Source organism: Dipodomys spectabilis, unplaced genomic scaffold (genome assembly GCF_019054845.1).
Source record: "Dipodomys spectabilis isolate Male_0828 unplaced genomic scaffold, ASM1905484v1 ptg000102l, whole genome shotgun sequence".
NCBI classification, from domain to species: Eukaryota; Metazoa; Chordata; class Mammalia; order Rodentia; family Heteromyidae; genus Dipodomys; species Dipodomys spectabilis.
The window spans coordinates 7,769,604-7,797,411 of NW_024870779.1; the positions used below are offsets into that span (position 1 = coordinate 7,769,604).

Here is a 27,808-nt window from a genome sequence, read left to right on the forward strand (position 1 = left end):
ATAAATTCAATGTAGGGAGAACGAGTACCAAAAGAAGATGTAGTTTCCTTAAGAGATTGATAATACAGAAAAAAAAAACAACAACCAAAAAACCCACAAAAAAACACAGTGAAAGTCTACAATACATAAATGATTGGCAAAGAAACTAGAAAAAATATGGATTAATATCAAGCATTTAAAAGAAAAACAGCATATAATAAGGAAAAAAGAAACCAACTTTACAATTTTTAAAAATTGGGCAAAAATATGTTAATGAGCCATATGCATATGTACATTAAAATTGTCTAAAGTATGGTATTGGCAGAGGATTGCAATGGTATATAATTCTTTGGAATAACAAACTTATAGTTAAAGTGAATATCAGGAAGTTGAAACCTGTTTTGGGAGAAGGGAGATAGGATTCAAATGTGAAAACAAAGCAATGTAACTTGAGATGGGTAGGATTGTGAGACTGGGAAGAATGGGTGGGGTAACATGATTAAGATGCACTGTGGCCTTAACCTGAAATACTTTTGTAAACTACATAAAGCTCATACTAAAGAGTAAGAAAAAAAAAAAAACCAGAAAAGAAAAAGAGCTGGCACCTGAACCATAAGGAGACTGTCCCTGACATATGGAGATGGTAGTGAGGAGGAGGTCAGCTTCAAGTGTAATATTTAACATTTTAGTCAATTCTGGCTCCATTACTTCTTGGCTATGGGACTTCAATAGGTTGCTTTACTTCTAATTTGATTTGCAAACTGAGATTGCTAAATGGGTCATTTGTGGCTAACACCTGTAATCCTAGATTACTCAGGAGGCTGAGATCTGAGAATCAAGGTTTGAAGTCAGCCCTGACAGAGGAGCAAGGTCTCTAGAGATAGGATCAGAGACTCCTATCTCTCATTAACCAGCTGGGAAGTGGTGCTGTGGCTCAAGTGGTAGGGTGCTTGCCTAGAGCTGAAGAGCTCAGGGACAGTGCCTAGGCCCAGAGTTCAAGCCCCACAACTGACAAAAAAAAAAACAGTTTTATTATTAACCAGCTGGAGGTAGAAATAGCTAGTCAAAGTAAAACTAATGAAAGCTACACAGTGAAGAGGGTGCAGCTTGGGAATCACAATGTAGACTTGAAGGATGTCCTCACTGTTCGAAAGCATTAGGTAGTAGTTGTAGCAATGCAAGTGTTTGCTCAATGAATATGTACTTACTGTTGATAACTTGGTTATTATTGAAACCTGGAGACCTTTAAAGTAACAAGTAGTTGATACAGTACTGCTAGTTTAATATGCCAATATATAAGCACATGTTCATAGAATAGGGAACTTCCTTGAGAGCCACTGCCTAGACAGACTTTTTCAACTTTGGCATGCTGTGATTATCACACAGAGCACAAATAGTGTCTAATTTAATTGTCATAATGAAAATAAAGCTACAAGTAAGTGTATTTCTAGAGGAAAGGAAAGGCTGACATGCATTTTTAAAAGTATAGGGACAGTTGAATTGAAACTTCTGTGTTCAGCTACTTAAAGCTAATAAAAAATAAAAGCATAGTAAAAGATAACACCAAAAATACCAAATAAAATAAAATAAAGTGCAGGAACTATTTATACTTTCTCCCAAAGATAGAAGTAGTCACTACAGATCTAATTTCCATTGCTATAAATAACCCAAGCTTGACAAGCTACTCCTGCTTGTTTTAAAATTTGAAAATTATATAACTTAACATTTTCATTTTCTGATATATATGTCACTGGCCTTCCAAAATTTTATTAAGCATATGTTAGTCAATCTATAACTAGAAATATAGAAACATTGAGAGCTGTGTTTCCAACTATACAAGTTGCTTCAAATACAAGTTCCTACAAATTTTCCTTCAAAATATAATCTTAAAAGATTTTCAAGAAAAAACATGACTAAGGAAAGCTATTCATCTGGCCCCCACATTCTATAACCAACCATAATCTAGACTCTCATAACTTATATTCACAGCCAAAGCAATATTTTGTTATGATTATATAATATTATATATTCTTAGAGTCGACAGGTTTATTTATTTTTTATTTTGTCAGTCATGAGGCTTGAATTGTGGGCCTGGGTGCTGTCCTTCAGCTCTTCAGCTCAAGGCTAACACTCTACCTCTTGAGCCATAGCACCACTTCCAGTTTTCTGGTGGTTTATTGGAAATAAGAGTCTCATGGTCTCTTCTGTGCAGGCTAGCTTTGAACTGTGATCCTCAGATCTCAGCCTCCTGACTAGCTAGGATTAGACGCATGAGCCACCAGCACCTAGCAGTCCACAGGGTTAAATATTTAAATTTTGAAAGACTGTAAGATTAAAGAATCTCCAAATAAATTTAAGGACATATCCTTCAATATACCAATTTTTATGGGTATTTAACAACAAATGCCAATGTTAGTATATTTATGGTTTCAAAGTTACTATTCGTTAATAGAAGAGAGGTTGTAGAAGAAGTTTTCTATCTTCTCAATGATGAGTGTAAAAATAGTGATAAACACTTTGATAGTGATACTATACTTTTAGAAGGAGCTAATAAAAGAGAAAAATATTCACATCAAATTTGCCCTTTAAGTCCGATTGTTTAAACTCAACAACATCAACTTTAGTAAAGCCAGAAGAACACATATCACAAACTTAAATGTTGGAAAAATGTAGGTATTGACAAATCTTCCAGAAGATGTGTAATGTCTGAGAGCAATTAATATTATTTTTATGTTTTCTTTGAAATAATGATTTTGTATAAACACTTGACTTTTGTCTGCCTTCAGTGAAAGAGGAATATGAGAAATATGAAAAAATAACTAAGCTTCTTTTGGGATGAAGCTACAGAAACCATTTTGCCCAAAATGTTTCCATTTGTCCTTCCTTCCTTGCTTCCTTCCTCCCTTCCTTCCCCTCTTCCTTCCTCTTCTCTCTGTCTCTGTCTTTGTGCCTTCCCTTCTCCACCCTTCCCATCCTTTGCCTCTCCTCCCCTCTCTTTCCCTTCCTTTCTCTCCCATCCTTTCCCTTCTCTTCTTCCTTGCTTGTACTGGTGCCTGAACTTGGGGCCTGGGCATTGTCCCTTAGCTTTTATTTCTCAAAACTGTCATTCTACCCCTGGAGCCACAGTTCTACTTCAAGCTTTTTGCTAGTTTATTGGAGATAAGAGTCTCACAGACTTTTCTGCCCAGACTAGTTTTGAATAGCAACCCTCAGTGAGTAATTAGGCATTTCTGCCTTTATAGTCTGTTTTCTTTCTTTATAATCTTAAACTTAAAATCTGAGTTATGTTTTCAGCCATCTGAATGAACTATTCAGTGAACTAAGAGAGGAAAACAACTGAACCACTTAAAAGGGAGGAATATACATCTAGAGAAAAGAGACAACATTCTTCTATTTACACAGAGCTATCCTGTCATCACTACATGGACCGTAGATGTGAATACTATCCTTATCCCAAAACAAAATTCTGAAGACAATGATGTGGGATGCAAATCATTAGGAGTAACATGTAGTGAGAATTGCTTTGAAAACACTGGTGTTTAAGTGGCAGCATGTATGATATTATTTAGTAATATTAAGTTCATGTCATCAGATTTCTTTTACAGTCCCTCATAAGAACCCTAGTATTAAGTTGATTTTTAGCACACTGCACATTGTCTTTGGGAAATGCTGTGATGCTTTCTGAGTTCTTTTATTGACTCATCAAATAAAGTCTATCCAAGGGAATGCATAACAAACATGTCTATGTCAAGTAAAAAAGAGAGAAGATGTACAAAAGAAACCAGAACATAAACTCTTGTCTAATTATAATCTCTTTTGGAATATGGGCTAAGTTTTGGAAAATAATAAAGTTCTAGACAGGTACAGTTCTAGATGCCTGTAATTCCATTTACATGGGAGGTGTAAGTACTAGAATTGAGACTGAGGCAGGCCTGGCAAGCAGTGTGAGACTATCTAAAAAATAAGCAAAATGAAGATGAATGTGGGGCTGAATTGCGATAACACTTGCTTAGAAACATGAGTCCTTGAACTCTAACCCCAGTTCTGCCAAAAAAAACAAAGCAATAAAATCCTTACATATAATAAGAACTTAAAAGTTGGATTCTAGTTATGAGATATAAATATATCCTATCATAAGAGTTGAGCACATCTTAATTGTTAAAAGTTAAGATGAAGATGAGCACTGATGGCTCACAACCGTAATCCTAGCTACTCAGGAGGCAAAGATCTGAGGATTGCAGTTCAAAGCCAGCCAGGGTAAGAAAGTCCATGAGACTCTTTTTTTCAATAAACCATTCAGAAAAGGCCAGAAATGATTCAATTGCTCAAGTGGTAAAGCATCAGCCTCAAGCAAAAGAAGCTCAGGGACAGCATCTAGGCCCTGAATTCACCAAAAAATAATAGTTAAGATGAATAGACAGAATTATAAAATCTATTAAGTATGTTAGGTACTAAAGAATAAAAATGAGAATGATAAACAGATCACAGTCATTCTTCATGGTACTAGTGATGAGGATAGGAGATAGTGATAGAAAAACTGCTCTTATTCTATGCCAGTAAACTACAACATTTTGATCACTCTATCCTGATGTCACTTTTTCCTCCTGCCTCTAGGACTTGACCGCAGGGTCTGGGGCTTTTTGTTGGCATTTTCACTCATGACTGGCTCTCTGAGTCATATCTCCATTATGGGCATTTTGCTGGTTAGTTTAAGATTAGTCTCACAGGTTTGTCTGCCTGATTGGCTTCAAACCTTGATGTCAGATCTTAGCCTCCTGAGTAGGGTTATAGATGAGGGGCTATTCTGTTCTGTTCTTCTTTTATTCTATACCACTGACACTCCAAGTTGTATTACAGGTTTTGCTATTGAGGTATGTGTGTATGTGTCTATGTATGTATATGTGTGAGTGTGTGTGTACTCACATGCATGCTTTTGTGTGTTACAGGAGCTGAAGTTTTGTAAGACAGAATGCATTTAAAAGAATAATAAGCTCAAGGATGTCAGAAGTTTTGTCTTTTCAAAATAGCATCTTTTTCTGTATTCCTTCATAATATTATAAAAAAGATCAAATGTGTGTCACATATGGAATTTACTGATATAAAGTGAGAGTTCTCAATAATCGCTCTTATATTAGCTTAAGGGGAAATTTGTTTAGCTATGAATTTTAGTGGCTAAATTTCCATATATGCTTTGATAAAGTCTTAGTTTTTATAGGTTTTAAGCTACAAAGGAAGAAATGAAAATGAAAGCAGAAAACAGCAAAGTACTTATAGAAAATAGATGCACAGGTAAGAAATTAGTTCTCATCCTTTTAGATCTACCTATCTCCCTTGCACCTTCAACAAATAAGACTACTCTGACTAATCTAGAAACTTTTCTATATTTTACTTCATGTGATAACAACTGTATTCAGTGTTGGTCTCTCAAGTTGGCAAGTTCCCCCTAAATTAACTTTGGCTCTAATACACATATATAATCCACTCTGTATAAATCACAGATTCTTGAAAAGTAGCCTAAAGTCTGGCTTTTCTTTGTTTTCTTCCTAACACTTAAAATTGACCATCTAGATTGTCAGACTGTGAAATGGTTAACAGAAAGATAAGAAATCCAGGAAGAGGAAATCTTTGGGACACATTTTACTGTGCAACAGCATCAGGCATTTAGAGTGCTATTTTTAACATTTATACTTGTTGGGACTTATTCTCTTCAACCAGAAAATTCCTTCCATCTAACTTCTATTTCTGAAAACTGATTAACAACAAATTCCAGTTATGCTTCTTCGATGAGTCTGCATTCATGAAGACAGAACATGAATAAGGTCTTTTTTCCAGCAAAGGTATTTGTTATGTTAGAACCAAAGAACACTATTAATGATTCTACACATGTGATGCAGAGGTCTTACAAATGACGTGATATAAACTAGCAATGTGCATTTTCTTATCAAGTACACAATCTACTCCTACAGCAGAATAACCATTAAGGGGCTGAAGAAGAGTGGAACAAATGATAGCCTGTGAGGAAAATCTGCTTTCGCAATAAAATAAAAAAGATATATATATATATTTTTTTTTTTTTTTGTGGGGGGGGGGTTGGTTGTGGAGCCTGAACTCTGGGCCTGGGCGCTGTCCCTCAGCTCTTCAGCTCAAGGCTAGGGCTCTACCACTTGAGTCACAGCGCCACTTCCGGCTTTTTTTCTTTTTTGCTTATGTGGTGCTGAGGAATCAAACCCAGGGCCTCAGGAATGCAAGGCAAGCGCTCTACCACTGAGCAACCTTTCCAGCCCCCAAAAAAGATATATTATGTTTATATAACTTTCATATGACAATGATAGCATTGAGAAACTCTGACAGATACTGTCTTGCAAAACTTGAAATATTTTTCTTTTTCCTTTTTCTTGGTGGGGGGGAGGGGGGGTCCGATTGTGGGGCCTGAACTCTGGGCCTGGGTGCTGTCCCTCAGCTCTTCAGCTCAAGGCTAATGCTCTACCACTTGAACCACAGCACCACTTCTGGCTTTTTTCTTTTTGCTTATGTGGTGCTGAGGCATGGAACCTAGGGCCTCATGCATGCAAGGCAAACACTCTACCACTGATCTACCTTCCCAGTCTTGAAACATTTTTCATTTGGTTACTTACATGAAAAACCAAAACAGACTTTCAGATGCTACACTAAAGGCTGCATCTGTGAATGTTATCAAATTATAAGGGAAATTAGCAATCTCTAAAGTTATAACTGTAAGAATAAGATGTATCTGACAGTAGAGACTACCAAATACTTTGTTGCTGGTGATATTACAGAGTAACTATGGAAAGCTCAAGCTGTTGAATTCTTTTGATGTAATATTCTAGACATTCTAGAGAACATTCTAAAGCTAGATGCATTTGATACCAAGGATTAAGATCCAGTCAATATAAACAGCATTGCCAACTCACCTGATCCTTCCCCTGGGGCGCTCAGATTGCTCTGACATAAAGCTTGTGCTGCTGAGGCGTGAGGCACTGCTGGTTCGAGAAATGGCGGACACATCACTGACATCGCTATCTGATGATTTGGCAGAGACGTTATCACAGCTTCTGTACTGATCTTTATGTATGTTATACTAAAGATTAAAAACAAGAGAGCATAAGTTCCATCATTAGATCATGGTGAAAACAAGACAAAACCAAAAGACATGATGGTGAGGTTAATGAATACTTAAACCACATAAAATTAAAGTTCACTTCTGTAAAAGGTGTGGAAACAATACTAATTTAAATGTTAAGGTAATAAGTGATTTCTAATATAAGAATCTTATATGCTTTCAGTAATAAGAAATGGCTTATGAAAACTGAACATATAATATCAATGCCGGAAGATAACAATGCTGGATGGAAAATACAATGAATTTTTTTCAAGTTCTTAAAACATTTTTCTTCCCTAGTATTCTAACTCTTCATTTATTGCTTTTCTTTTTACTATTGCTTGTTTTATTCACTTTCAATTCTCGTTCTTGTATATACTTACATCTGTCTATACTTGTTCACTGCTTCTAAAGCTACTCGATTTACCTACAGACTTTATTCTATATATGGCTTCACTGAACACAGGGCTTCAGTGAGGGTTTTGGCAAAGTGGAGTAGAGCAATAAAGGCAATGGCTGGTCTTCTGACCTTTCCTACTTCTGATGGCTTTGCTAGACATTTTCATATTTAAATAATTATTCCAGTTTCAAAAGAAAAATATACTATTTCTACTTGCATTTCAAATAAACATGAATTTAAATGGCACTGAACTTATCTTTGATATTCATTTTCTAAGACTTTCAGAAACATCAGGTGAAAGATGAAAACATGCACACTTATCAAGGGAGTTAGTTACCTATACTTATTTCTGCTCTGTTTTTCTTTTATTTCTTTTTCACAATGGCCCCCATTGTGACTAGCTTATGAATTATATATGTGATAATTATACTAAGTAGCAAGTTTATATGATCAGAAGTAGTTTTAAAACATGAATATTTCTTTTATCTTTGATAGTCTCTTGCTTTAGAGGGTAAGATACTAAAAATTCTTATACAAAATTATATATATATTCCTGTATAACTACATACTTGAGTATTTTACATTTTCTATCATGCAATTTAATTTTATACTCATACTTTTTATACTTATGAGCAATAAAGGTGTGAAAATACCAATTGTTCATTAAACCTACAGAAAAATTACCTATCCTTCTTGCCTCTTATACTAAAACTTGGATTTATATGTATAGAAAAGTAATTCTAATAGTATTTTATAAAATAATGCTAGACAATTTGATCACTTTTCCCTCATAAGTCCTCAGGTAGAAGTAGTTCAGTGCTAAAATATTTAAATAATAGATTTCATTTTTAATACCCCTTCTGTACTAATTAGTCAATTTCATATGGGTTACAAAGAATAATCACTATATTACAGAGCATCAATAAAGTTAATTTTCTAAAGGAGAAAAAAGCCATATGCTGAATTATAATTCAGAGGTAATTTATATATGCTACTATGCCCAGAATTAAGGTTGCTATTCAAATTGGCATTTGATCTGAAGTCAACAGCTAAGCATATTGAAAACTGAATTATTACTGCGTTTGGTAGCAAATTTTCATAACAGATATTATTATCCTGACTGGCATCATTAATTTCAACCAGAGTTATTTCCAATTTTTAAATAAATGTTAAAATCTTAAATTGATCATAAGGTAGAATCTGGCTACACACATAACTTGTAAATTACTGTTTTTAAACAATCACAACAATACAATAGGCTCTGTACTCATGTTTCCAAACATACTGGAATGATAGCTTGTCTATGACAGAATAGTAAATAATTGAGATCTAATGCTCTAAGAATTTATCATCTGTATAGCATATTCTAGCATTATATTGCCACTCATGACAAATGGTGGTTTGGCAATTACCAGTATTATACAGAAGACACAGCATAAGGATGCATGAAAATGTTTCTCTAACCAAGAAAAAAAATCTGTCTTTTATAAAAGCCATCTCGTCTTCAATTTGCTTATATAGACCTTAGCTATTCTGGTAAACAGGCAAAAATGATAATGTCAAGAGAAAAATTTCGTCACTTTAGTTTGAATGAAAGACAATTTACATTTTAAGACTACATTTCTTGATTTATCCAAGCATGGTAAAATTTAAATAATCACCTTGGTTTTTCCTCAAGCATGATTTGTTAAATTTCCTAGTTAGTAGCTCCATAATTTATTGGAATGATGATAATTTGAAGAACACCATATCCCCAGAAAAAATTTGTACTTATTGTATAGGAAGGCGGTAAGTCATTGATGTGACAGAGGCTCTAAACATAGAGCTTCTGTTTTTAGAAGCAAGTAATAAACACTCCATAGCTACCTATAAAGACCTTCCCATCAATCTTCCTGGCTGCTTCTGTGTTAAAGAAATCTAAGCACTCTTTAAAATGTGAGCTCAGAAATGTGAATTTGGGCTCCAACCTGCAACCCATCAGTGAGGTATGTGACTCTGAATAATATCAATGAAAAAATAGGTTGGTGACACATTTCAAGGACACCAAAACAGTTTTGTGCTTTTTCAAAAGCAAATTTGGTGCTAATTTTTTAATCAGAAAGGATGTTAGAGTTATTTAAACTTACTAATTGAAGTACCAGGTACAGTTGATATTTCTTTCCTGAAAAGCATTTTAACTGTACTTGTTTAGATAAAGGTATTTTGGCACCATACAGTGAGAACATAGAAGGATATTCTTAGCAGAATATGCTCAATAGCTATGTGCATATGACCATACAAAATGATGCTTATACAAACTGATGCTTATCAAAATGAAGTCCAAGAAATGGAAACAAGAGGTTTTTCTTTTATAGTACTGTTTGTAGTTCTTTGGTTTTTTTATATTAACATGTAGAGGTTTATTACTACTGTTTTAAAGTGAACCAGCATTTTATACAGCTTTCAGTTTTAACTTCTAACCTGACAAATATCAACAGATATAACTTGCATTATACAAGTTCATTTGGGTCCTTGATATTTCTTTTTTAATTTTATTTTGTTGTAAAGATGCTGTACAGAGGGGTTAAAGTTACATCAGTAAGATAATGAGTACATTTCTTGTTGAGCATTGTTACCCCCTCCTTTGATGTTTTCCCACTATCCCTTCCCTCCCCTATCTCCCTCACTCCCCCCACCAAAGTTGTAAAGTTCATTTCCAATATACTGTCCTGTGGGTATCATTGTTGTAATGGGTCATCCTGTGTCTTTGTTTCAGTGTTTTGTTATCCCCCTTCCCCTCTCCAAATTGGACAAATGTATATACAAGATGCAGGATACCAATATCAAGTACAGTGACAACAGTAGATATACCATAGGGGGAAGAACATACAAAGGAAACAGAACAATCACATAGTACATTAAAAAACAACAACAACAAAGAAGAATCATTTGTGTCCGTATCTTGGGGTTTGTTTCACTTAGCAACATCTTATATGGTCATATGTATATAGCTTTTGAGCTTTTCTGCTCATCTGATAAAATTATCCGGCACGTATACTAATTATTGCAAATAAGGGAAACCAAGGGAAAAAAAACAATAGAGAAAAAGAACAAACTGTATACAGGGTCTAATGAGAGCCTCTTTTTTCTGTGCAGAAGCTCTGCAGTTTAATGCAATCCCATTCATCAAGCTTTTCTTTGATTTGTTGTGTTTCTGTATCTTTATTAAGAAAGTTTTGACCTGTGCCAAGGAGCCCTTGTGTTTCTCCAATTTTTTCTTGTAATATTTTCAAGGTATCTGCTTTTACCTTGAGGTCTTTGACCCATCTGGAGTTGATTCTGGTGCAGGGTGATATGTAGGGAGCTAGCTTTAGTTTTTCTCTATATACAAATTCAATTCAATAACCATCAATATCCCAACTTCTTTCTTCAATGAAATAGAAGAAGCAATCCAAAAATTCATATGGAACAACAAAAGACCCTGAATAGCAAAAACAATTCTTAGCAGAAAGAACAAAGTTGGAGGAATTTCAATACTGAACCTCAAACTCTAGTACAAAGCCATAGTAATCAAAACAGCTTGGTACTGGCACAAGAACAGGCCTGAGGCCCAATGGAATAGATTTGAAGACTTAGAAATGAATCTGCAGACCTATGGCCACTTAGTCTTTGACAAGGGAGACAAAAAATAGGATGGAAGAAAGACAGCCTCTTCAATAAACGGGCTGGCAGGATTGGCTACACATGTGTAGTAATTTCTTTTTTCTTTCTTCTTTTCCCCTTTGGTTTATTCCCTGGTTATCACTGTTTTTGATTTCTGCACCCTTTGTCTTGTATATAAGTTTATCCAATTTGGGGAAGGAAAGGAGAATCACAGAAATGTTGGGACAAAAGGTGAACCAATGCAACAGTGATACTCATTAAACAATATGTTGGAAATGAACTTTACAACTTGGGGGAAGGGAATTGGGGAACAAAATGGAATAAAATGAGGGAGGGGATTATACTGTTCCAAAAAGAAATGTACTCATGGGGCTGGGAAGGTGGCTCAGTGGGAGAATGCTTGCTTTGTGTGCGTGAGGTCCTGGGTTCAATTCCTTAACACCACATAAGCAGAAAAAGCTGGAAGTGGCACTGTGGCTCAAGTGGTAGAGCGCTAGCCTTGAGCTGAAGAGCTGAGGGACAGCACCCAGACCCAGAGTTCAGGCCACATGACCGACAAATGAAAAAGAAAAAAGAAAAAAAAGAAATGTACTTGTTACCTGACATGTAACTGTAACCCCTTTGTACAGCTCCTTTACAATAAGATTTAAATGAACGAAAAAGGTATTTGGGGAATGGTTAACTAATTTCTAACAACAGAATTTTCAACTAAGGTGTACTGCTTAGTCAAAAATGCAAGGAGTGTAAAGATGGGTGGATCAGAGTTCAAGGGCTAACCTGAGGGAAAAATAGTCAGTGAGACCCTATCAGCAGAAGCAGCCAAGAGATGTGAAGCACAACTTTAATTCCAATTATGCGGAAAGTGGAGGGGGGAGGATCTGTATCTGAGAACAGCCCTGGAAAAATAGTGAGAATTATCTACAAAATCAATTAAGTAAAAAAAGAGAGGGGATATTCCAAGTAGTAGAGTGCTTGACTAGCTAGTACTCTCCCAGCCCAGTACTACTATAAAAGAAAAAACAGTGGGGCTGGGCAGGTGGCTCAGTGGTAGAGTGCTTTCCTTTCATCCATGAGGCCCTGGGTTCCATTCCTCTGCACCACATAAGCAGAAAAGGCCAAAAGTGGCGCTGTGGCTCAAGTGGTATAGTGCTAGCCTTGAGGTGAAGGGCTGAGGGACAGCACCCAGGCCCAGAGTTCAGGCCCCATGATCAACAAAAACAAACAAACAAACAAAAGCAAGCAAAAACCATGCTGTAAGTACATAAGGACATTACAAAAAGTCAACACTCAAGAGGCTGATACCTTAAGACCATGATTCATAGCCATCCAAGGAAGAAAAGTACATGAGACTCTTATAATTGATTAACCATCAAAAAAAGAAGTGTAGCTGTGGCTTAAGTGGTAGAATAACAACATTGATTTAAAAAAAAAAAAAAAAAAGCTAAGAGAGCCAGGTGCTGGTGGCTCATGCCTGTAATCTTAGCTACTCAGGAGGCTAAGATCTTAGGATGAAAGCCAGCCTGGGCAGGAAAGTCCATGAGAGTCTTATCTCCAATTAACCATCAGAAAACCTGAAGTGGTACTGTGGCTCAAGTTGTAGAGCTCTCACCTTGAGCTAAAGAGCTGACAGACAGTGCCCAGGCCTAGAGTTCAAGCCCCATGACTGACAAAGACAACAACAAAAAAAGCTAAGGAACAGCTAGTACCCAGACCAGAGTTCAAGGTCCCAGTGTTGGTGCAAGCATGAGCATACACACACACACACACACACACACACACACACACACACACACACACACTCACAGAGTCAATAAAGGAGACAGGCACCAACGGCTCATGCCTGTAATACTAGCACTGAGGTGGCTGACAACTGAGTATTGTGGTTTAAAGCCAGCACAAGCAGAAAAAGTCCGTGAGATTTTATCTCCAATTATCTAGCAAAAATCTAGATGTGGAGCTGTGGCTAAAGTGGTAAAATGCTAGTGTTGAGCAAAAAATGCAGAGGGACATCACCCAGACCCTGTGTTCAAGCCCCAGGATTGACATACAAGCACACACACACACACACACACACACACACACGAATTACTAAAGAAATAAAGTTTGAAACACAATCTATATTACCACACACACACACACACACACACACACACACACACACACACACACGAATTACTAAAGAAATAAAGTTTGAAACACAATCTATATTACATTCATGATAATATTGGTACCTAGCTATAACCATAAAAGAAATCTTTAGAAAATAAATTTTTTAAAAATGTTAGGTGTAAAAGAATAAAAAATGAAAACTGAATAGTTTTCATTATAAAATAAATTTGAATTAAAATGTCTAGAATTTTTTTAAAAATCATACAGCAATCTATAAATTTGTTGTATCAATTTAGGACAAATGTAATAAAAATTATAGAAGCATTAATCCAAAACATGGTTATAGCAAATTAGTTGTTACTTTAGCTTAATTATTTCCACTTATATAATCTTCCAAGTTTTTAAGCTACCTTACTGTTGCTTTCACTTTTATTGGAACTACAGTCTAAAATCATTTTAGGTGCTACAAACATATCATCATATTCACTTACAGTATATATGTGAATCTATATGTATAAGCATACATATATGAAAGCAATGTATTTTTTTAAAAACAATATATCCAGATATAATGAGAGGGAAGAATGGAGGGAAAGGAGCCGAGGAGAGACAGAAATTAAAAGCCATATGAGAAACTAAGTCAGGCTGGTATAATGTGTGTGTATCAGTGATAGACAAAGCAGAACCAATGGTACCCAAGTCCCACAGCTTTACTAATGGGGATAAATCACCTCCATTCTTCATGGTAATAAATTAGGTAAATGAGTAATATAAATAGAAGAGTTTTGGTTGTCTTTAATTTGTAACTTTCTATGAGCTAGGAAATTTTTCATCTTCCAAATCAGGTAGCCTCCTGTTGAGTGACAAGGTCTTCCAGTGTAATGCTGGATTAAGAATTGTACAGCATTTCTTTCTTTACATGTTTCCATTAACTGATTAGTGACTAGAGTCCTTGCTCAAAATGACACCAAAAAGTATTCTTCAGTCCTAGTCCCTTACTATTCTATTTGATTTCAATTTTGACATAATACTAAGAAATCAATAAGGATTTCTAGCTCCAATGAAACCTTCCCAGTTAAAAGGATTCAAATAAGTGAATCTAAATGTGAAAGGAAAAAAAATCAATTCCCTGCCTTCTAGTTCTTACTGCACTTGTCGATTTTTTTAAAAAGTCAAAGATAATATTCATGAAGGAGAGATAAGGAAGCTGATTCACTGCACAGGACTGGCAAAGGATAACTCAGAAATTATGGTCCTTTGCTTAGCAATCTTCTTTTTGCTTTATGGAATTTTTAAAATAAGTTACTGGAAATGCTTCGGATTTGGGGAATGTTCTGGCCTCTCTGAGTCACACTGGCATTCTGCATTGTCTTGCTTGGATACCTTTTTTCATCTATCTTAGGGTGTTGTTTGATAGATTGTATCTAAAATACTTGTCTCACTCTGAGGGGGTATGGATGATAAATTATATTTTGTACCTGTTTCTAATTTTTGTACTAGTCACTGAATATGCATAGTGAACTATATTATTCTCAAAACTAGGTTTTTCAGACTATATTACAAGGTACCTATAATAGATTTAATTTAGTATTTGATTTATATATCGATTTAATATAATATTTTCTTTTATTACTGATGTCATTACTGCCAAGAATTAAATAACAAAGATGGACCTGTAATAATTTTTGCCATTTCAGCAGTATTATAAAAGACCACTGTAAAAATGAGATGTACAAGACACTATATTGAAAACAAACTTTACAACTTTGGGGTAGGGGAGAGAGGAATTGGGGAGGTGGGATGGGAAGGTATGGTAGAGGAAAAACAAAGGAGGGGGTAACAATTCTCGATAGGAAATGTACTCATCACCTTACTCATGTAACTGTAATCCTGCTGTACAGTATCTTTACAATAAAAAATATATATTAAAAAAATAAGAATTTGGGGCTGGGAAGGTGGCTCAGTGGTACAGCGCTTGCCTTGCATGCCTGAGGCCCTGAGTTTGATTCCTCAGCACCACATAAGCAAAAAGAAAAAAGCTGGAAGTGGCACTGTGGCTCAGGTGGTAGAGCGCTAGCCTTGAGCTGAAGAGCTGATAGTGTCCAAGCCCAGAGTTCAGGCTCCACGACCGGGAACCCCCCCAAAAAAAATAAGAATTGGGGAGGGTGATGGAGTGACACTGATCAAGGTGTAATTGTACTCACAAATTGATATATTGAATTAACACTTCCTTAAACAACTACTTAAATAAAAATGAATGTAAAATTAAATACTAGAAATGAATTAGAGATAACATATATAAACATCAATAGGTAACTTAATAAGCAAAGTGGAGAACATGCAAAAAGATTTAAAGAAAACAATAAAATGCATACAAAATTATTCAATAAAGTATAAAAGTCTATGGTACTTTAATTAAACTTATTAGATAACAATTTATAAATGCCTGTTTTCCTGTAAGTTAATATTGAAACATAAATTAAGTGATTACTAGCTTTTGAAATTGTATGACTTTCAGCTTCTAAGGGTTTGAAATTAGATACTTTTCTTACCTAAGTCAGGAAATAAAAACTATCAAATAATATGATTTTTTGTCATTAACAAGTCTCAATATTCAATACGAACCCCAAATAATATTTAAGACTATACATATCTATTATGACATTTTACACGCAAAGAGACATTCAGGTAATAAAATGCCTTCATATACCCTGCTTATGTCTGTGAATTTGACTATTAACTAATATCAACTTTAATATCAACTCTTTATGCATTTTAGGAAAAAAAAGTAAATCCAAGTTCCTAATACATCTTTTAACCGTTATGCCTTACGAAAATATCAAGAGGTGAGAGAGGTTTTCCCAGGCTTTGGTAACTCATACAACTCAAGCTTATTATTCAATAATAACTTCCCTTATATTTCAGGGCTTGCTGATCCTGTCTGCTACACACACATACATACACACACACACTATGCGACTGGAAAGGAGAGAGTATCATTTAGACACTTTTGACATTACCTTGGAATATTGCTCGTGATCAAGTTCTTGACTAGAACCAGACCCTGTTGTCTGCTTAAATCGATGCACTTTCATTTTCATCTGTCTCGTTCGCTCTTCCACTACTAAGCTTGCTGCAAAAACACACAATGAAAGCCTATTAAAACATGGGAAACATCTTTCAGAACTGAATGGTTTAAGATTTTAATGATTTGAACAGGGTTCAAGTAAATAAATGTCCAAAATAACACGTGATTAATAAATTGAACAAAATGCAAACTATACAATAGTAGCTACTCTTAATTTCAAGATGAGCATGGTTCAAATTACATAGAATGGTGATCACAAATGTTAGTAACAAATGATCAAAACTCTAGTTCTTTAAATTCAAATCCCTCTATGACTGATTATGTAAGACCAAATTTAACTGTTCAAAGATGTTGTCAAGTCACTCAACTGGTTGTTGATTGTATGTTTATAGAGAAAATGAATTTCCATACTTTACACATCACACATATATGTACATGCTTACATGTATGTACAAACCATCCTCTGCTAGTAGTATCACCTAAAACTTGTTTACTTGGAAATCATCTGCTTTCATAAGTCTACAAGTAGTTTCTGACAGTATTTTCCAGTACTAAACATGGCCTTGGATAAAACATTATCTTTCTCATTTTCATGGCTCTGTATGATTAGTACAAAATTCATAAGTCCTGAAAATAAGATCTATTAACTCTTTAAATAATGATATGTAAAGAAATACATGCCTTGTAAGCCTTTGCTTATCTCCTAAAACAGCAAGTGTGGCTGTTTAGGAAAACCATAGTCTTCAATAAAGTATGACTTAAATTGGAATTCATTATAATAAATCTGGCTTTAAAACTGTCTTTAATTTCTGTTTTTATAAATGAAAAGGAAATTAAAAGTATAAGCTGTGTGCAGCTTACACCTGTTGAATGAGACCTAAGTTTATTTATTGTTGGTCAATTTCCCAAACTAGTCAAACTACAAAAGAAATGTTAAGGTTTACTTTCAAATTTTATTTTTATACTTATCAAGTCCTGAGGCTTGAATTCTGAGACAAGGCACTGTCCTTGAGCTACTTCTGCTCAAGACTAATGTTCTACCACTTGAGCCACAGCACCACTTTTGGCTATTTAGGGGTAGTTTTAATGGAGATAAGAGTCTCACAGACTTTCCTGCTTGGGCTGGCTTCAAACTTTGATCCTCATATCTCAGCCTCCTGAGCAACTAAGATTACAGGTGGGAGCCACAGGTGCTCAGCTAAAGGTTTACTTTTTAAGATAGTAGTGGTGGTAGATGTGGTGATGTGTGTGTACAAACACATGTAATACCAGGGGAAAATGGGAAAAATTAGCAACCTATGTTTAAATGTTTATGTCAGTGTTAGTATGCCTGATTGACTTGACTTCTGATTTCATCCCTTCCAAGAAGATTATTAAGAATTTGACAGAATTTTCTATTATAAAGTGCCTAAATATGGCCTATCATTCTTCATCAACAAAGTTGCTACTACCATTAAAAATTAAGTACATAAGTAAATTTATCAGGTCAAGTACAGAGTGTTTTAATCAAACTTTTATTCATACCAATACTATGCTATTAGAAGTTTTATCCTGTCAATTCAGTGAGTTAGACAGAGACAAGACCCATTTCTAATATCCCAGGGGCATGAGTTAAAGCAATGACACACACTTGTTTTACTTCTGAGACAATAAATGGTGACTATCATTACGACAGAAAGATGGTTCAGTGAAGAGCTGAACATAAAGCAGTCCTGAATTCATTAACTACTCAACAACATAGCAAGAGTCAAGGTGCAGTACAGATTCTACATGAGAGTAACTGCAAGATGAAACAAAGTTATTAGAATGTGTTATATCTGCAGGAAGCCATATGCAATATAAAAAAATGAGTTTATATCTGCTCCTGTCTCTTGTAAATGGCACAAGTACCTCGGGGAACTGCTCAGCCATTTGTAGGGAGCTTTGAAGAAACAATAGGGTCTATAATCAGTTACATTCTATACTTAAAGCTTAAACTAATTCAATTTAGTAATTTAACCTTCTAAATGAACAGATTTAAATGTTAGTTTAACTGTGCTCACCAAATGATAACTTTAAGAATTTAAAAAGTTTTTTTTAGTTCACTTTTATTATTTGTAGTGTGTGTGTGTGTGTGTGCATGCTGGTACTGAGGCTTGAACTCAGGGCTTGGTGTTTTGTTTTCCCTTGGCTATTTTACTCAAGGCTGGTGTTATGCCACTACCTCCACTTGCTGCTTTTTGCTGGTTAACTGGAAATAAAGAGTCTCACAGATTTTTCTGCCTGGGTTGGTTTTAAACCTTGATCCTCATATCTCAGCCTTCTGAGTAGCTAGGAGAATGGTTATGAGCCAATGGTGCCGGGCTAAGCACCTGTAGTTCTTAGGAGCTGATGATCCAACCCTCAGGATTAGTTCCTAAGAGCTACTTGTTTAAAGAAGTTTTAAAATGGTTACAGTGAATAAACCATGCCAACACAATGTCTTATATCTCTAAGAGGATTATTTATGATATATTTGCATTTAAATCTTGCAAAACTCAAAACTAAATCATAAGAAGAAACTGATTCCTAAATAAAAGTTATCTGAAATTTTGAAAAAATTGACTTCAATCTTATGTTCTAAAGGTAATTAGTATACTAAATGTATTTTTAAAGAATGCAATGGGGATATTGTATAAATAATTTGATGTGGATATTGTGTGTGTGTGTGTATGTGTGTGCGTGCGCGCATGTGCCTCAGGTGAAGCTCTATCAGTTGAGCCACAGTTCCACTTTTGGATTTTTTGTGGTTAACTGGAAATAAGAATCTTCTTAAATTTGTCTACCCAGACTGCCATCAAACTGTGATCCGCAGATCCAAGCATGCTGGCTAGCTAGGATTACAGGTGTGAGCCATCAGTAACCAGCTGCAGGCAGTATATTTTAAATGTAAAAAACTGAGGAGAAAAGTCTCCAAATTAATATTATACTTAAAGTCAAGTTGGAACCCCTTGATTCCCATCAAAATTGAAGTTGCTAATCTCATTTCTTGCTCATGAAGTCCAAAAATAGAAGCAAAATACAAATAGCTTATTATTTACTTTATATTATTATACAATAGTGTACACATTTTTTAGATATTTTCAGTATTTCCAGATAACATGTATTTAGTGCTTAATGTGAAATAACTGTTTTGTACAAGTTTCTGTGCTTCAATAACATTGTTTTCATAAGTACTGGAGCACTTCAGTGTGAAAGTTGAAGTTCTTGAACTTTGTTAGAAATTTTTATTGTTTTCCATTTAATTTCTCAGCTGTAATTATGAAAGAAAATGACATTATTTCTAAATTATAGGTGTACCAAGGTAAATACTAAGGCCAATTTATCAAGTAAAATGGAATATTTATAACGTAATTATAACAGAAGATATGATTGTATTAATTTATGTTACTTACATAAAGAATATTCGTCAAATGTGAATTAAATCGCCCAAGTATGTCACTATCAGTAAAATGAACCAGGTCCCAGAGAAAACTCAGAGAATTATTTTCACTTTGTAAAGCATGATTATTATCATTTAAGTTTTTTATTACGTTTTGTCTATTTAAATTCTAACAAAATAATAAAATATAATAAAAATAATAAAATAGGAAATATTTTCCCATATCTATCCAAATCCTCAAATTGAATTCAGACTTCAGGAATAATTTGAACGTTAGTAGTATCAGAAGCTAACAAAATCATTAAAATGCTTTGTGAAAGATTTTAAAAATAGACATTAGAATTTTAAGTTCTTAAAATTTTCCTAACTGCATAGCAAAACTTTAATAATTCCTTTCATTTTCTCCAGTAATGTATTTTTATTTGGTTTTTGATAGTTCATATATCATAGTCAAAAAACATAAGAACATTTCCTATATAATATTTCAACTTCAATAAAGACTAAAGTAATCCTATGTTCAACAATTTATCTCCCTTAGTCCCTATGATGTAATTGATAGCAAATTTATAAAAATGTCTCTCTTGAGCAAGTTGAAGGGTCAAAAACTTCTCTATAATTATAAGCTGCAAGATATGACTTATGTTGAAATTATTTTACTTTATAAAACATTAATTTACCAAAATATGTTAAACAAAATCCCTTTTCTCATTCCAATTTATGCTTATTTTCCTTTCCAATCGGACATATTTTCAGAGGAATCTACCTATGTCAAAAATATACCTGAGTTAAAATTAAGGAAGTATAAAGTAGTATAATTTTTATAATTAAAATCACAGCTGTGAAATCAGTTTTTTGGTCTTCTAAATTTCACTAAAGAGAATTCTAATTGGAACATGTAGGAACAAAAGAGTAAATCTACTTTACAAAGCAATGTAATTTGTTACAATTTTTGAATGGAAATTGTGTTGAAAAGACTCAGAGTAAGAAAGTTTTTTCTCTTTTCATGTCACATGCACTGTGAGAATTCCTGACCTGGAGAAAACCTGCAAATGATTTTAGCCTGTAAACAGATTCACTATGGATTCATGATCATGGCATATCTATGAAAAAGCTGAACTCATTTACATATTTTCAATATGTATTTTAATATTATCAAAAAGGCCTGTGCCTGAAAATTTTTATTTTTATAAAAGCTGAAGACTGTAGTTTCCCCTCTAAAGAAAAAGTGTTTATTTGGGAAACTGCTTTGATTTTTCTAGGTATTTGTAATTTGCTTAATAATACTATACTCACAATTTATTACTATTACACCCTGAACATTAAACGTGTATAAATATATTTAAAATGTTTTTTAATTTTTTTCTGATTTAATTTAACCTAAAAACAAATTTGCTCTGATCTCAATAGGTATAATTCCTTTTACCTACACCTAGATACCTATGGCTTACACCTGTGATCCTAGCTACTCAGGAGGGTGAGAGTTGAGAACTGAGTTTTGAAGCCAGCTAGGGCAGAAAAGGTACTATCTCCAATTAGCCAGCAAAGAAGCTGGACTGGAGGCCTGGTTCGAGTGGTTGATGACCACATATGAGTAAAAAAGACAAGAGAGAGCATAGGCCCTGAGCTCAATGCCTGGTACCAGCACAGATATATACAACATTTAATTTCTCTCCCATAGCTAAAAGTTAACATGAATTGGAAATATCAAATGTTGTGTTTGTAAGGAGAAAGAATCTATATAGTAAATAATAATGAATAAAGTCTATAAAATGATATATATTATATATAGATGATATATATATAACATTATCTGTATGATTAAACCCTCTAAACTTTTCAAGTGTTCCTGTGAAATACGACTGTAAAAAGACGATAAATAATTTAAGTTTCTATCTTAGTAATCACATGGGAGTAAAATGATTATGACCATTTAATTTTTTTTAAAGTTAATTTAATACTTGAGACAAATGTGATGTAAGATAACATCAAGACTGCATAATTAAGCCCATATGGCCAACGAGGAGATACGACCACATTTTATGAATAGAAAAATGTAAGTCTTTGCTTCCTTGCTATGTGGCAATACAGTGAGCTTCTGGGATTGGTAGAGTCATTCACAGCCTTGCTCCAAAGTGTCAGGTCAAGAAAAGAAATGAACAACCCTCATCTATGGAAATTACTGTCAGGTCAAGAAGAGAAATGAACAACCCTCATCTATGGAAATTATTCAGTAGAATGAGGTCCATGAGTGAGGCCACATACAATGCCTTGCTTACACTTCATTATTTGAAGTAGTGTATTTTAAGAAGTTCATGAGAGTGGAAAATCAAACACAAGAAACTATGTAGAGAGATTAGATGAAAAAGATTTAGCTAATGGAATCATATTCAAACTCTACAAAGGCTAAATGTAAAGACAAATAATAGTAAACTGGTGCATAAATACTCTATAAGTAAGATGCTTTTGGAATTGGAACATTTTAAAATGCAAAATCAGACTGGTTTTAGATAACAGAGATGTTCTGGAATTTAGAGGACTAACAATTGTTAAAAGTGATAAACATGCTTTAATCAGCTAGAAGCAATGTGGCAAAACAGTAAATGGGAATCAACAAGAAATACAGTCCTAGAGCTATTATCAGTTCATGAAGTGATTTCTCTGCTAATTTTTGATAAAACCCCTATACAGTTTTTTTACTTTTTGTTTTATTAATTTGATTTATTTAATGTTATTTTGATTCCCCATTCATTGCTTAGAGAATCTTTCATTTTGTCTCTCTTTATTTCAATAGGCTATGACTAATATGTTCACACTTTTTTCACATTTGTAAAAATGGAAAAACTACTGTGAACATGTCTTTTACCAATTCACAGCAATGGTTTTAATTTGCCAAATTACTCAAACTGTAGGAATTAAGTTTACTTAAGCAGTTGTATTTTATAATTTTTATAAAATTATATTTTTATAATCTTTAAATTAAATATAAGATAATCCCTTTAATGTTTGCCCTCATTTGGGGAATTACCTAATTTTCCAGGTAATACTTATACAACTTCCACACCAAACAAATAAACTTTCCGCAAACATCAATTTCTTTAATTAGATTTTGTTTTCGCCAGTCATGGGGCTTGAACTCTAGGCCTGGCCTCTGTCCCTGAGCTTTTGTTTGAAGCTAGCACTCTACCACTTGAGCCACAGCAGCACTTCCAGCTTTTGCTGAGTAATTTATTGGAGATAAGTTTCAGGGCGTTTCCTGCCAGCATTGACTTTGAACCACCATCCTCAGATCTCGGCCCACTGAGTAGTTAGGATTAGAGGTGTGAACCACTGGCACCAGGCTTCAAATGTTTTAAATATTATGACTATATACAAATGCTTGTGTTCTGGGTCATTTTTTTCTGAAGTAAATTCATTTTGATTTGCAAGCACAGAAACATTTCAAACTGTTTTCTTTATGTCTGTATCATTCACTTGGATCTTTATGCAACAATACTATAAACAATGAAAGAAAAGATAGTACATACCCAGCATGAGAAACACAAAAGGCAACAATAACACTTGTTAAGTGAAAAAACGCCATATTGGCTTTAGATAATTGTTTTAGAAAATAATTTATTTTGTATAGCTGGATAGTTGAAATGGAACCTTGGCATAAGGTGAAGAGGGTAGCTGTACAAATAAGTACGCAAATCTCACTGCATTATCTTGCTCATTTCTACTAAAGAAAACCCTGTACAGCATGTCTAATCATGGGTGTCATTTCTCAGTGTCAAAACCATGGAGACTCAGAGTAACACAGAAAATGCCTATCCTTGCCAGATAAGACAGGCCTTGATGAAAAATCTGTTTTCACGCTTTTGTGTTATACCGGCTTAAAATCTTTTAAAAACATATGCAGGTAGTATAAAGGAGCACTGTCTTGTTTAGGGGTTCCTCTTAATACAACTCTGGAAAACAGCCAGCTGTGTAATTAGACTTGGGGGAAGGAGCCAGCAAAACCAATCATTGAGAGGATCATGTTTATCCCAAATGATCTCTAACAGGATTTTCCATCATTTAAATTATTCCACTAACACTAATGGCAACAAAATCTAACTTGAAAAGCCCAATGTACCATAACTTTGTTAACCTGAACTTTGACTGACTCTTCCTAAGCTATAATATTTGAGGGGCAAATACAATTTTATAGAAAATAGATCAAAGAGGCTGTCCACAGGGAAAAACCTGTGTGCCTTCCCTCCCTGTCCTCTCCCGCACAGCTCCAGCCACACAGAAAATTATGAACCCTCCATACTGAGGTTAAGATTGACAATGCCACCAGCTAGGATGCTATGATACAATGATGCAACTGCCAATAAGTCATGTGAGTAAGCAGGGGTGAAAACAACAATTTCTGAATTGGTCCTCCAGGGCTGTTTCAGACTTTGGATCCAATAATTAAAACAATAAGGCTTAAATGACATCTGTGTTTGTGAGGAAAGGGAAAAGAAGATGGAAGATGAGGAGGAAGGGAGGAGGAAAAATAGGAGGAGGAGGAGAATGGGAAGAGGAGGATAATGGATGAAGAGGAAGAAAAGAATGGGAAGATGAGGAGGAGGAGGGAAGGGAAGAAGAGGAGAAAGGAAAAGGGGAAGAGGGGGAGAATGAGAATGAAGAAGAGGAGGTGGAAAAGAAAAACAAGAGGAGGAGGAGGGAAAGAAAGAGGAGGAAGAGGGGAAGGAAGACGAGGAGGAGGAGGAAGAAGGAGTAGTGACTGTGAAAAAGAGAGAGAGAGAGACCAGGAGACAGACAAGAGATTGAGACACTAAGACAGAGCTGGAGGGAGGAGAAAGATGTACAAAGTTACAGACAATTTTGTTTGTTTTTTGTTTGTTTGTTTACTAAATACAGCTCTAAAAAAAGAAGCTCTAAACAACTGTTCAGAACTATTCTTAAGTGTTTAAAAAAAGTAGCACCTTGGGGATGCATTAACTTGCACTTATGTAATCTTATGTGTGGCTGTGTTTGCATGAAGTGTGTGCGTGTGTGTGTGTGTGCGCATGCGCACGCACACACACACACACACACACACACACACACACACACACACACATATGTATCAGGGTCTTCTGCATACTCAGTAAGCACTTTCTCACGAAGCTGGCATTCCCAACTTTTTGAAATCTTACCTACAATGCAAGAAATGATTCACCTGGCCCATTATGTTATTTGCTAAAGAATAATCAAATGTAAATAAAATTAAATCCCTTGCTACTATTTAAGCACATCTTAGATAATGTAGATATAAAAAAAATACACAAATTAATGTACATAGTTCAGTAGAAGTCACTATATAATTTATTTCTAGTTTTCTCAGTGTAGCACACTTTGAAATAGGTTACCAACTACCATTTTTACAAGAAAACTAATGGAACAGAAAATTAGTAAAATTCATATATTCACTATATATACTAATTATATTTAAGTTTAAAGTAAAAGTTCCATAAACTTATTTTGTGTAATTTCACATTCAAATTCAAAAGGTAATTTTAGCATTTAGCATAGAACCCTAGCACTTAAAAATACAGTTGTCTAGAAAAAAATCCTTAACTTCTATCTGGTTACAATGAGTACAACATATTTCATCAGTGAAATGCAAAAAAAAAAAATGCTATTTTCTCTTTGTCCCTGTTGAAATAATTACCTGGACACTAGTTGTCTTTCTTTACCCGTGTGCCTGAATCACATATATTTTTATCATAAAGCAAATTCATATTTGCAGACAAGATAATGTGATGTATTCTGTGATGACTCAAAATTACTCCCTTTAGCCAAAAATTTAGTGCACTTATGAAATTGTATTTTCTAAAGGCATAGAAAGTAAGAAATTTATGACAATAACATTTTTTTCTCACCTGGAAGTCATTTAATTTCTGGTTCAGTTTGATCTTCTTAAATCATTATTTCGATGCCCCAAACTACATTCATGGGCTCTTTAAAACTGTCCAAGAAATGTAGCAGAGAGGGAAAAATTGGCTTACTTTTAGAATGAATAATTGAAAATAGGCCTAAAAGCAGTTTGTGAAACCTAAACTCATTATCATCTCTCAGCTTTCACCATAAAAGGAGTGAAAAGGGAACGTGAAGTTGTCTGAACACTAGTTCTAAGCCCTCAGTTCATCTCAAGACCAACACTGATCTATTCAAATTCAGTATGTCTTTCTTCTCAACTTGCCTGGGTAATTTGAGGGGCAAGCCAGGGATAAGTTAACCGGCTGGTGATTAGTTGAGTTGCCAGGGGAAGTTAAGGATAATGAAGGGGAGTTCTTAAGATGAGGGTGTTTTGAGGGGGAGGATATTACTATTAACAAGGCCCAGAGGGCAGAGCAGTGGATGTGGAATCAAAATCTGGAAGTTTCTCAGTTTCCTGGTTACCTTAACCACCCCATGACTCTATTTCTGTAAAACATCTGTTGCTATAGTGATGTTTATATGTTACTATAGTGATGTTCATATGCATGAACATCAAGTTCTTTTTTGGGGGGGTCCGGTCATGGGGCCTGAACTCTGGGCCTGGGCACTGTCCCTCAGCTCTTCAGCTCAAGGCTAGTGCTCTACCATTTGAGCCACAGCGCCACTTCCGGCTTTTTTCTTTTTTTTGCTTATGTGGTGCTGAGGAATCGAACCCAGGCCCTCATGAATGCAAGGTAAGCGCTCTACCACTGCACCACCTTCCCAGCCCAAATATTAAGTTCTTGACAAAGGGTATCTAACTGTTGGGGGACCTGGAGAACAACAGGGTGAAGTACAAGGTTTTGGGAGGGAGAATTCCTTATCCTTTCATTTGCCAATTGAATGACTGAGCTGGAGCCAAGTTTTAAATCTCAAACACTGAGATTTCACCAACATGTTTTTGGCTGAATCATCAGACATCATAAATTCTACCGTTGATGCTAGTAGCATTTTACATTTCTCTTTATGAGGACTTACAAAGGTATGCTGGAAAATTAATACACTGGTTCTTTAGATGTGGAATGGCTAAGTACCTTAGTTTGCCCAGAACTGTCTTGGTTTCAGCAATTCAAATCTTCCACATCAGGAAATCTCTCAGTCCCTGGCCAATGGGGCCATTGGTTGTACAACGAGCTCATCTACAAATCATCAAAACACTTTGAAAAAAACTCTTGACTTTATGTCTACACTTTCTGGGCTTCAAGAGCCACTTCTGATAGCTGAATTGTGCTTCCTTAAACCCCAGAGAAAAGAGGCATCCCAGTCTGTTGCTTTATGTTATTTTAGAAGCACTTTAGATAAATCTCTTTGGTTATTTCTAGTTAAATGAGAAACGTCTGCGTTCGGTCTTGAAGGACAATTTGGAAGGATGATGACACTTATCAGCTGGAACATACTGACCTTCCAGAACCAAAAAATAGACATGCTCTATAATAAGGAAATAAAAGTGCATACATACTTCATGCAGATTTTGTTATATCAAATGATACTTTGTTTGGATAAGTAAATTACAGCTTTGGTTAATATTGCCATCCAGGTCTAAATGGAAGAATTGTTTTTGCTTTCTTTTGGATATTGATTTAGGGTTATATGTTATATTTCCAATATAAGGATATTATCGTGACAAAAATTACCATTTAAAGCTAACAAAATTCATCTGAATCTAAGAACAAGTATATTGGCTCTTGTGTAGTATTGAAAATAAAGTTGTTTCTGATAAATGAATTAAAAATGCAGGATTCATATATCATCATTCATACATTATTTATATATCATTCACATATCATTCATATATCAAGGATATGTGAATATCATTCATGATATTCATGTATCATATATCATGTATCAAAATATCATGTCTCATGGCATATTTCATTTTTATTGGTATATAGTTATTACTTAGGATTTCACATACTATACAAGAATATTATAATTTTATATTTATAACTTCAGACTAAAACAAATAATTGAATATTATCTCTCATTTTATGTACTATCAAAGCTCATATATCCTGGATAATCTATGAGTTGGGGTAATGTATTTGGGATTTATTTTTATTAAATTAAGATAGATGTGTT

At 34.7% G+C, this 27,808-nt stretch overlaps 1 protein-coding gene across 6 annotated transcripts in view; it reads right to left on the bottom strand.

Annotated features, from left to right (window-relative positions):
* The window catches only part of Rims1 (regulating synaptic membrane exocytosis 1), a 504,676-nt gene that overhangs the window by 79,112 nt on the left and 397,756 nt on the right, over positions 1 to 27,808 (bottom strand). For all 6 annotated transcript variants that reach the window (XM_042687077.1, XM_042687082.1, XM_042687081.1 and 3 more), the window contains 2 exons: positions 16,271 to 16,383; positions 6,912 to 7,078 (listed from right to left, as the gene is read on the bottom strand). In XM_042687077.1, coding sequence (XP_042543011.1) covers positions 6,912 to 7,078; positions 16,271 to 16,383 — 280 coding nt within the window. The remainder of the gene's footprint in view (positions 1 to 6,911; positions 7,079 to 16,270; positions 16,384 to 27,808) is intronic.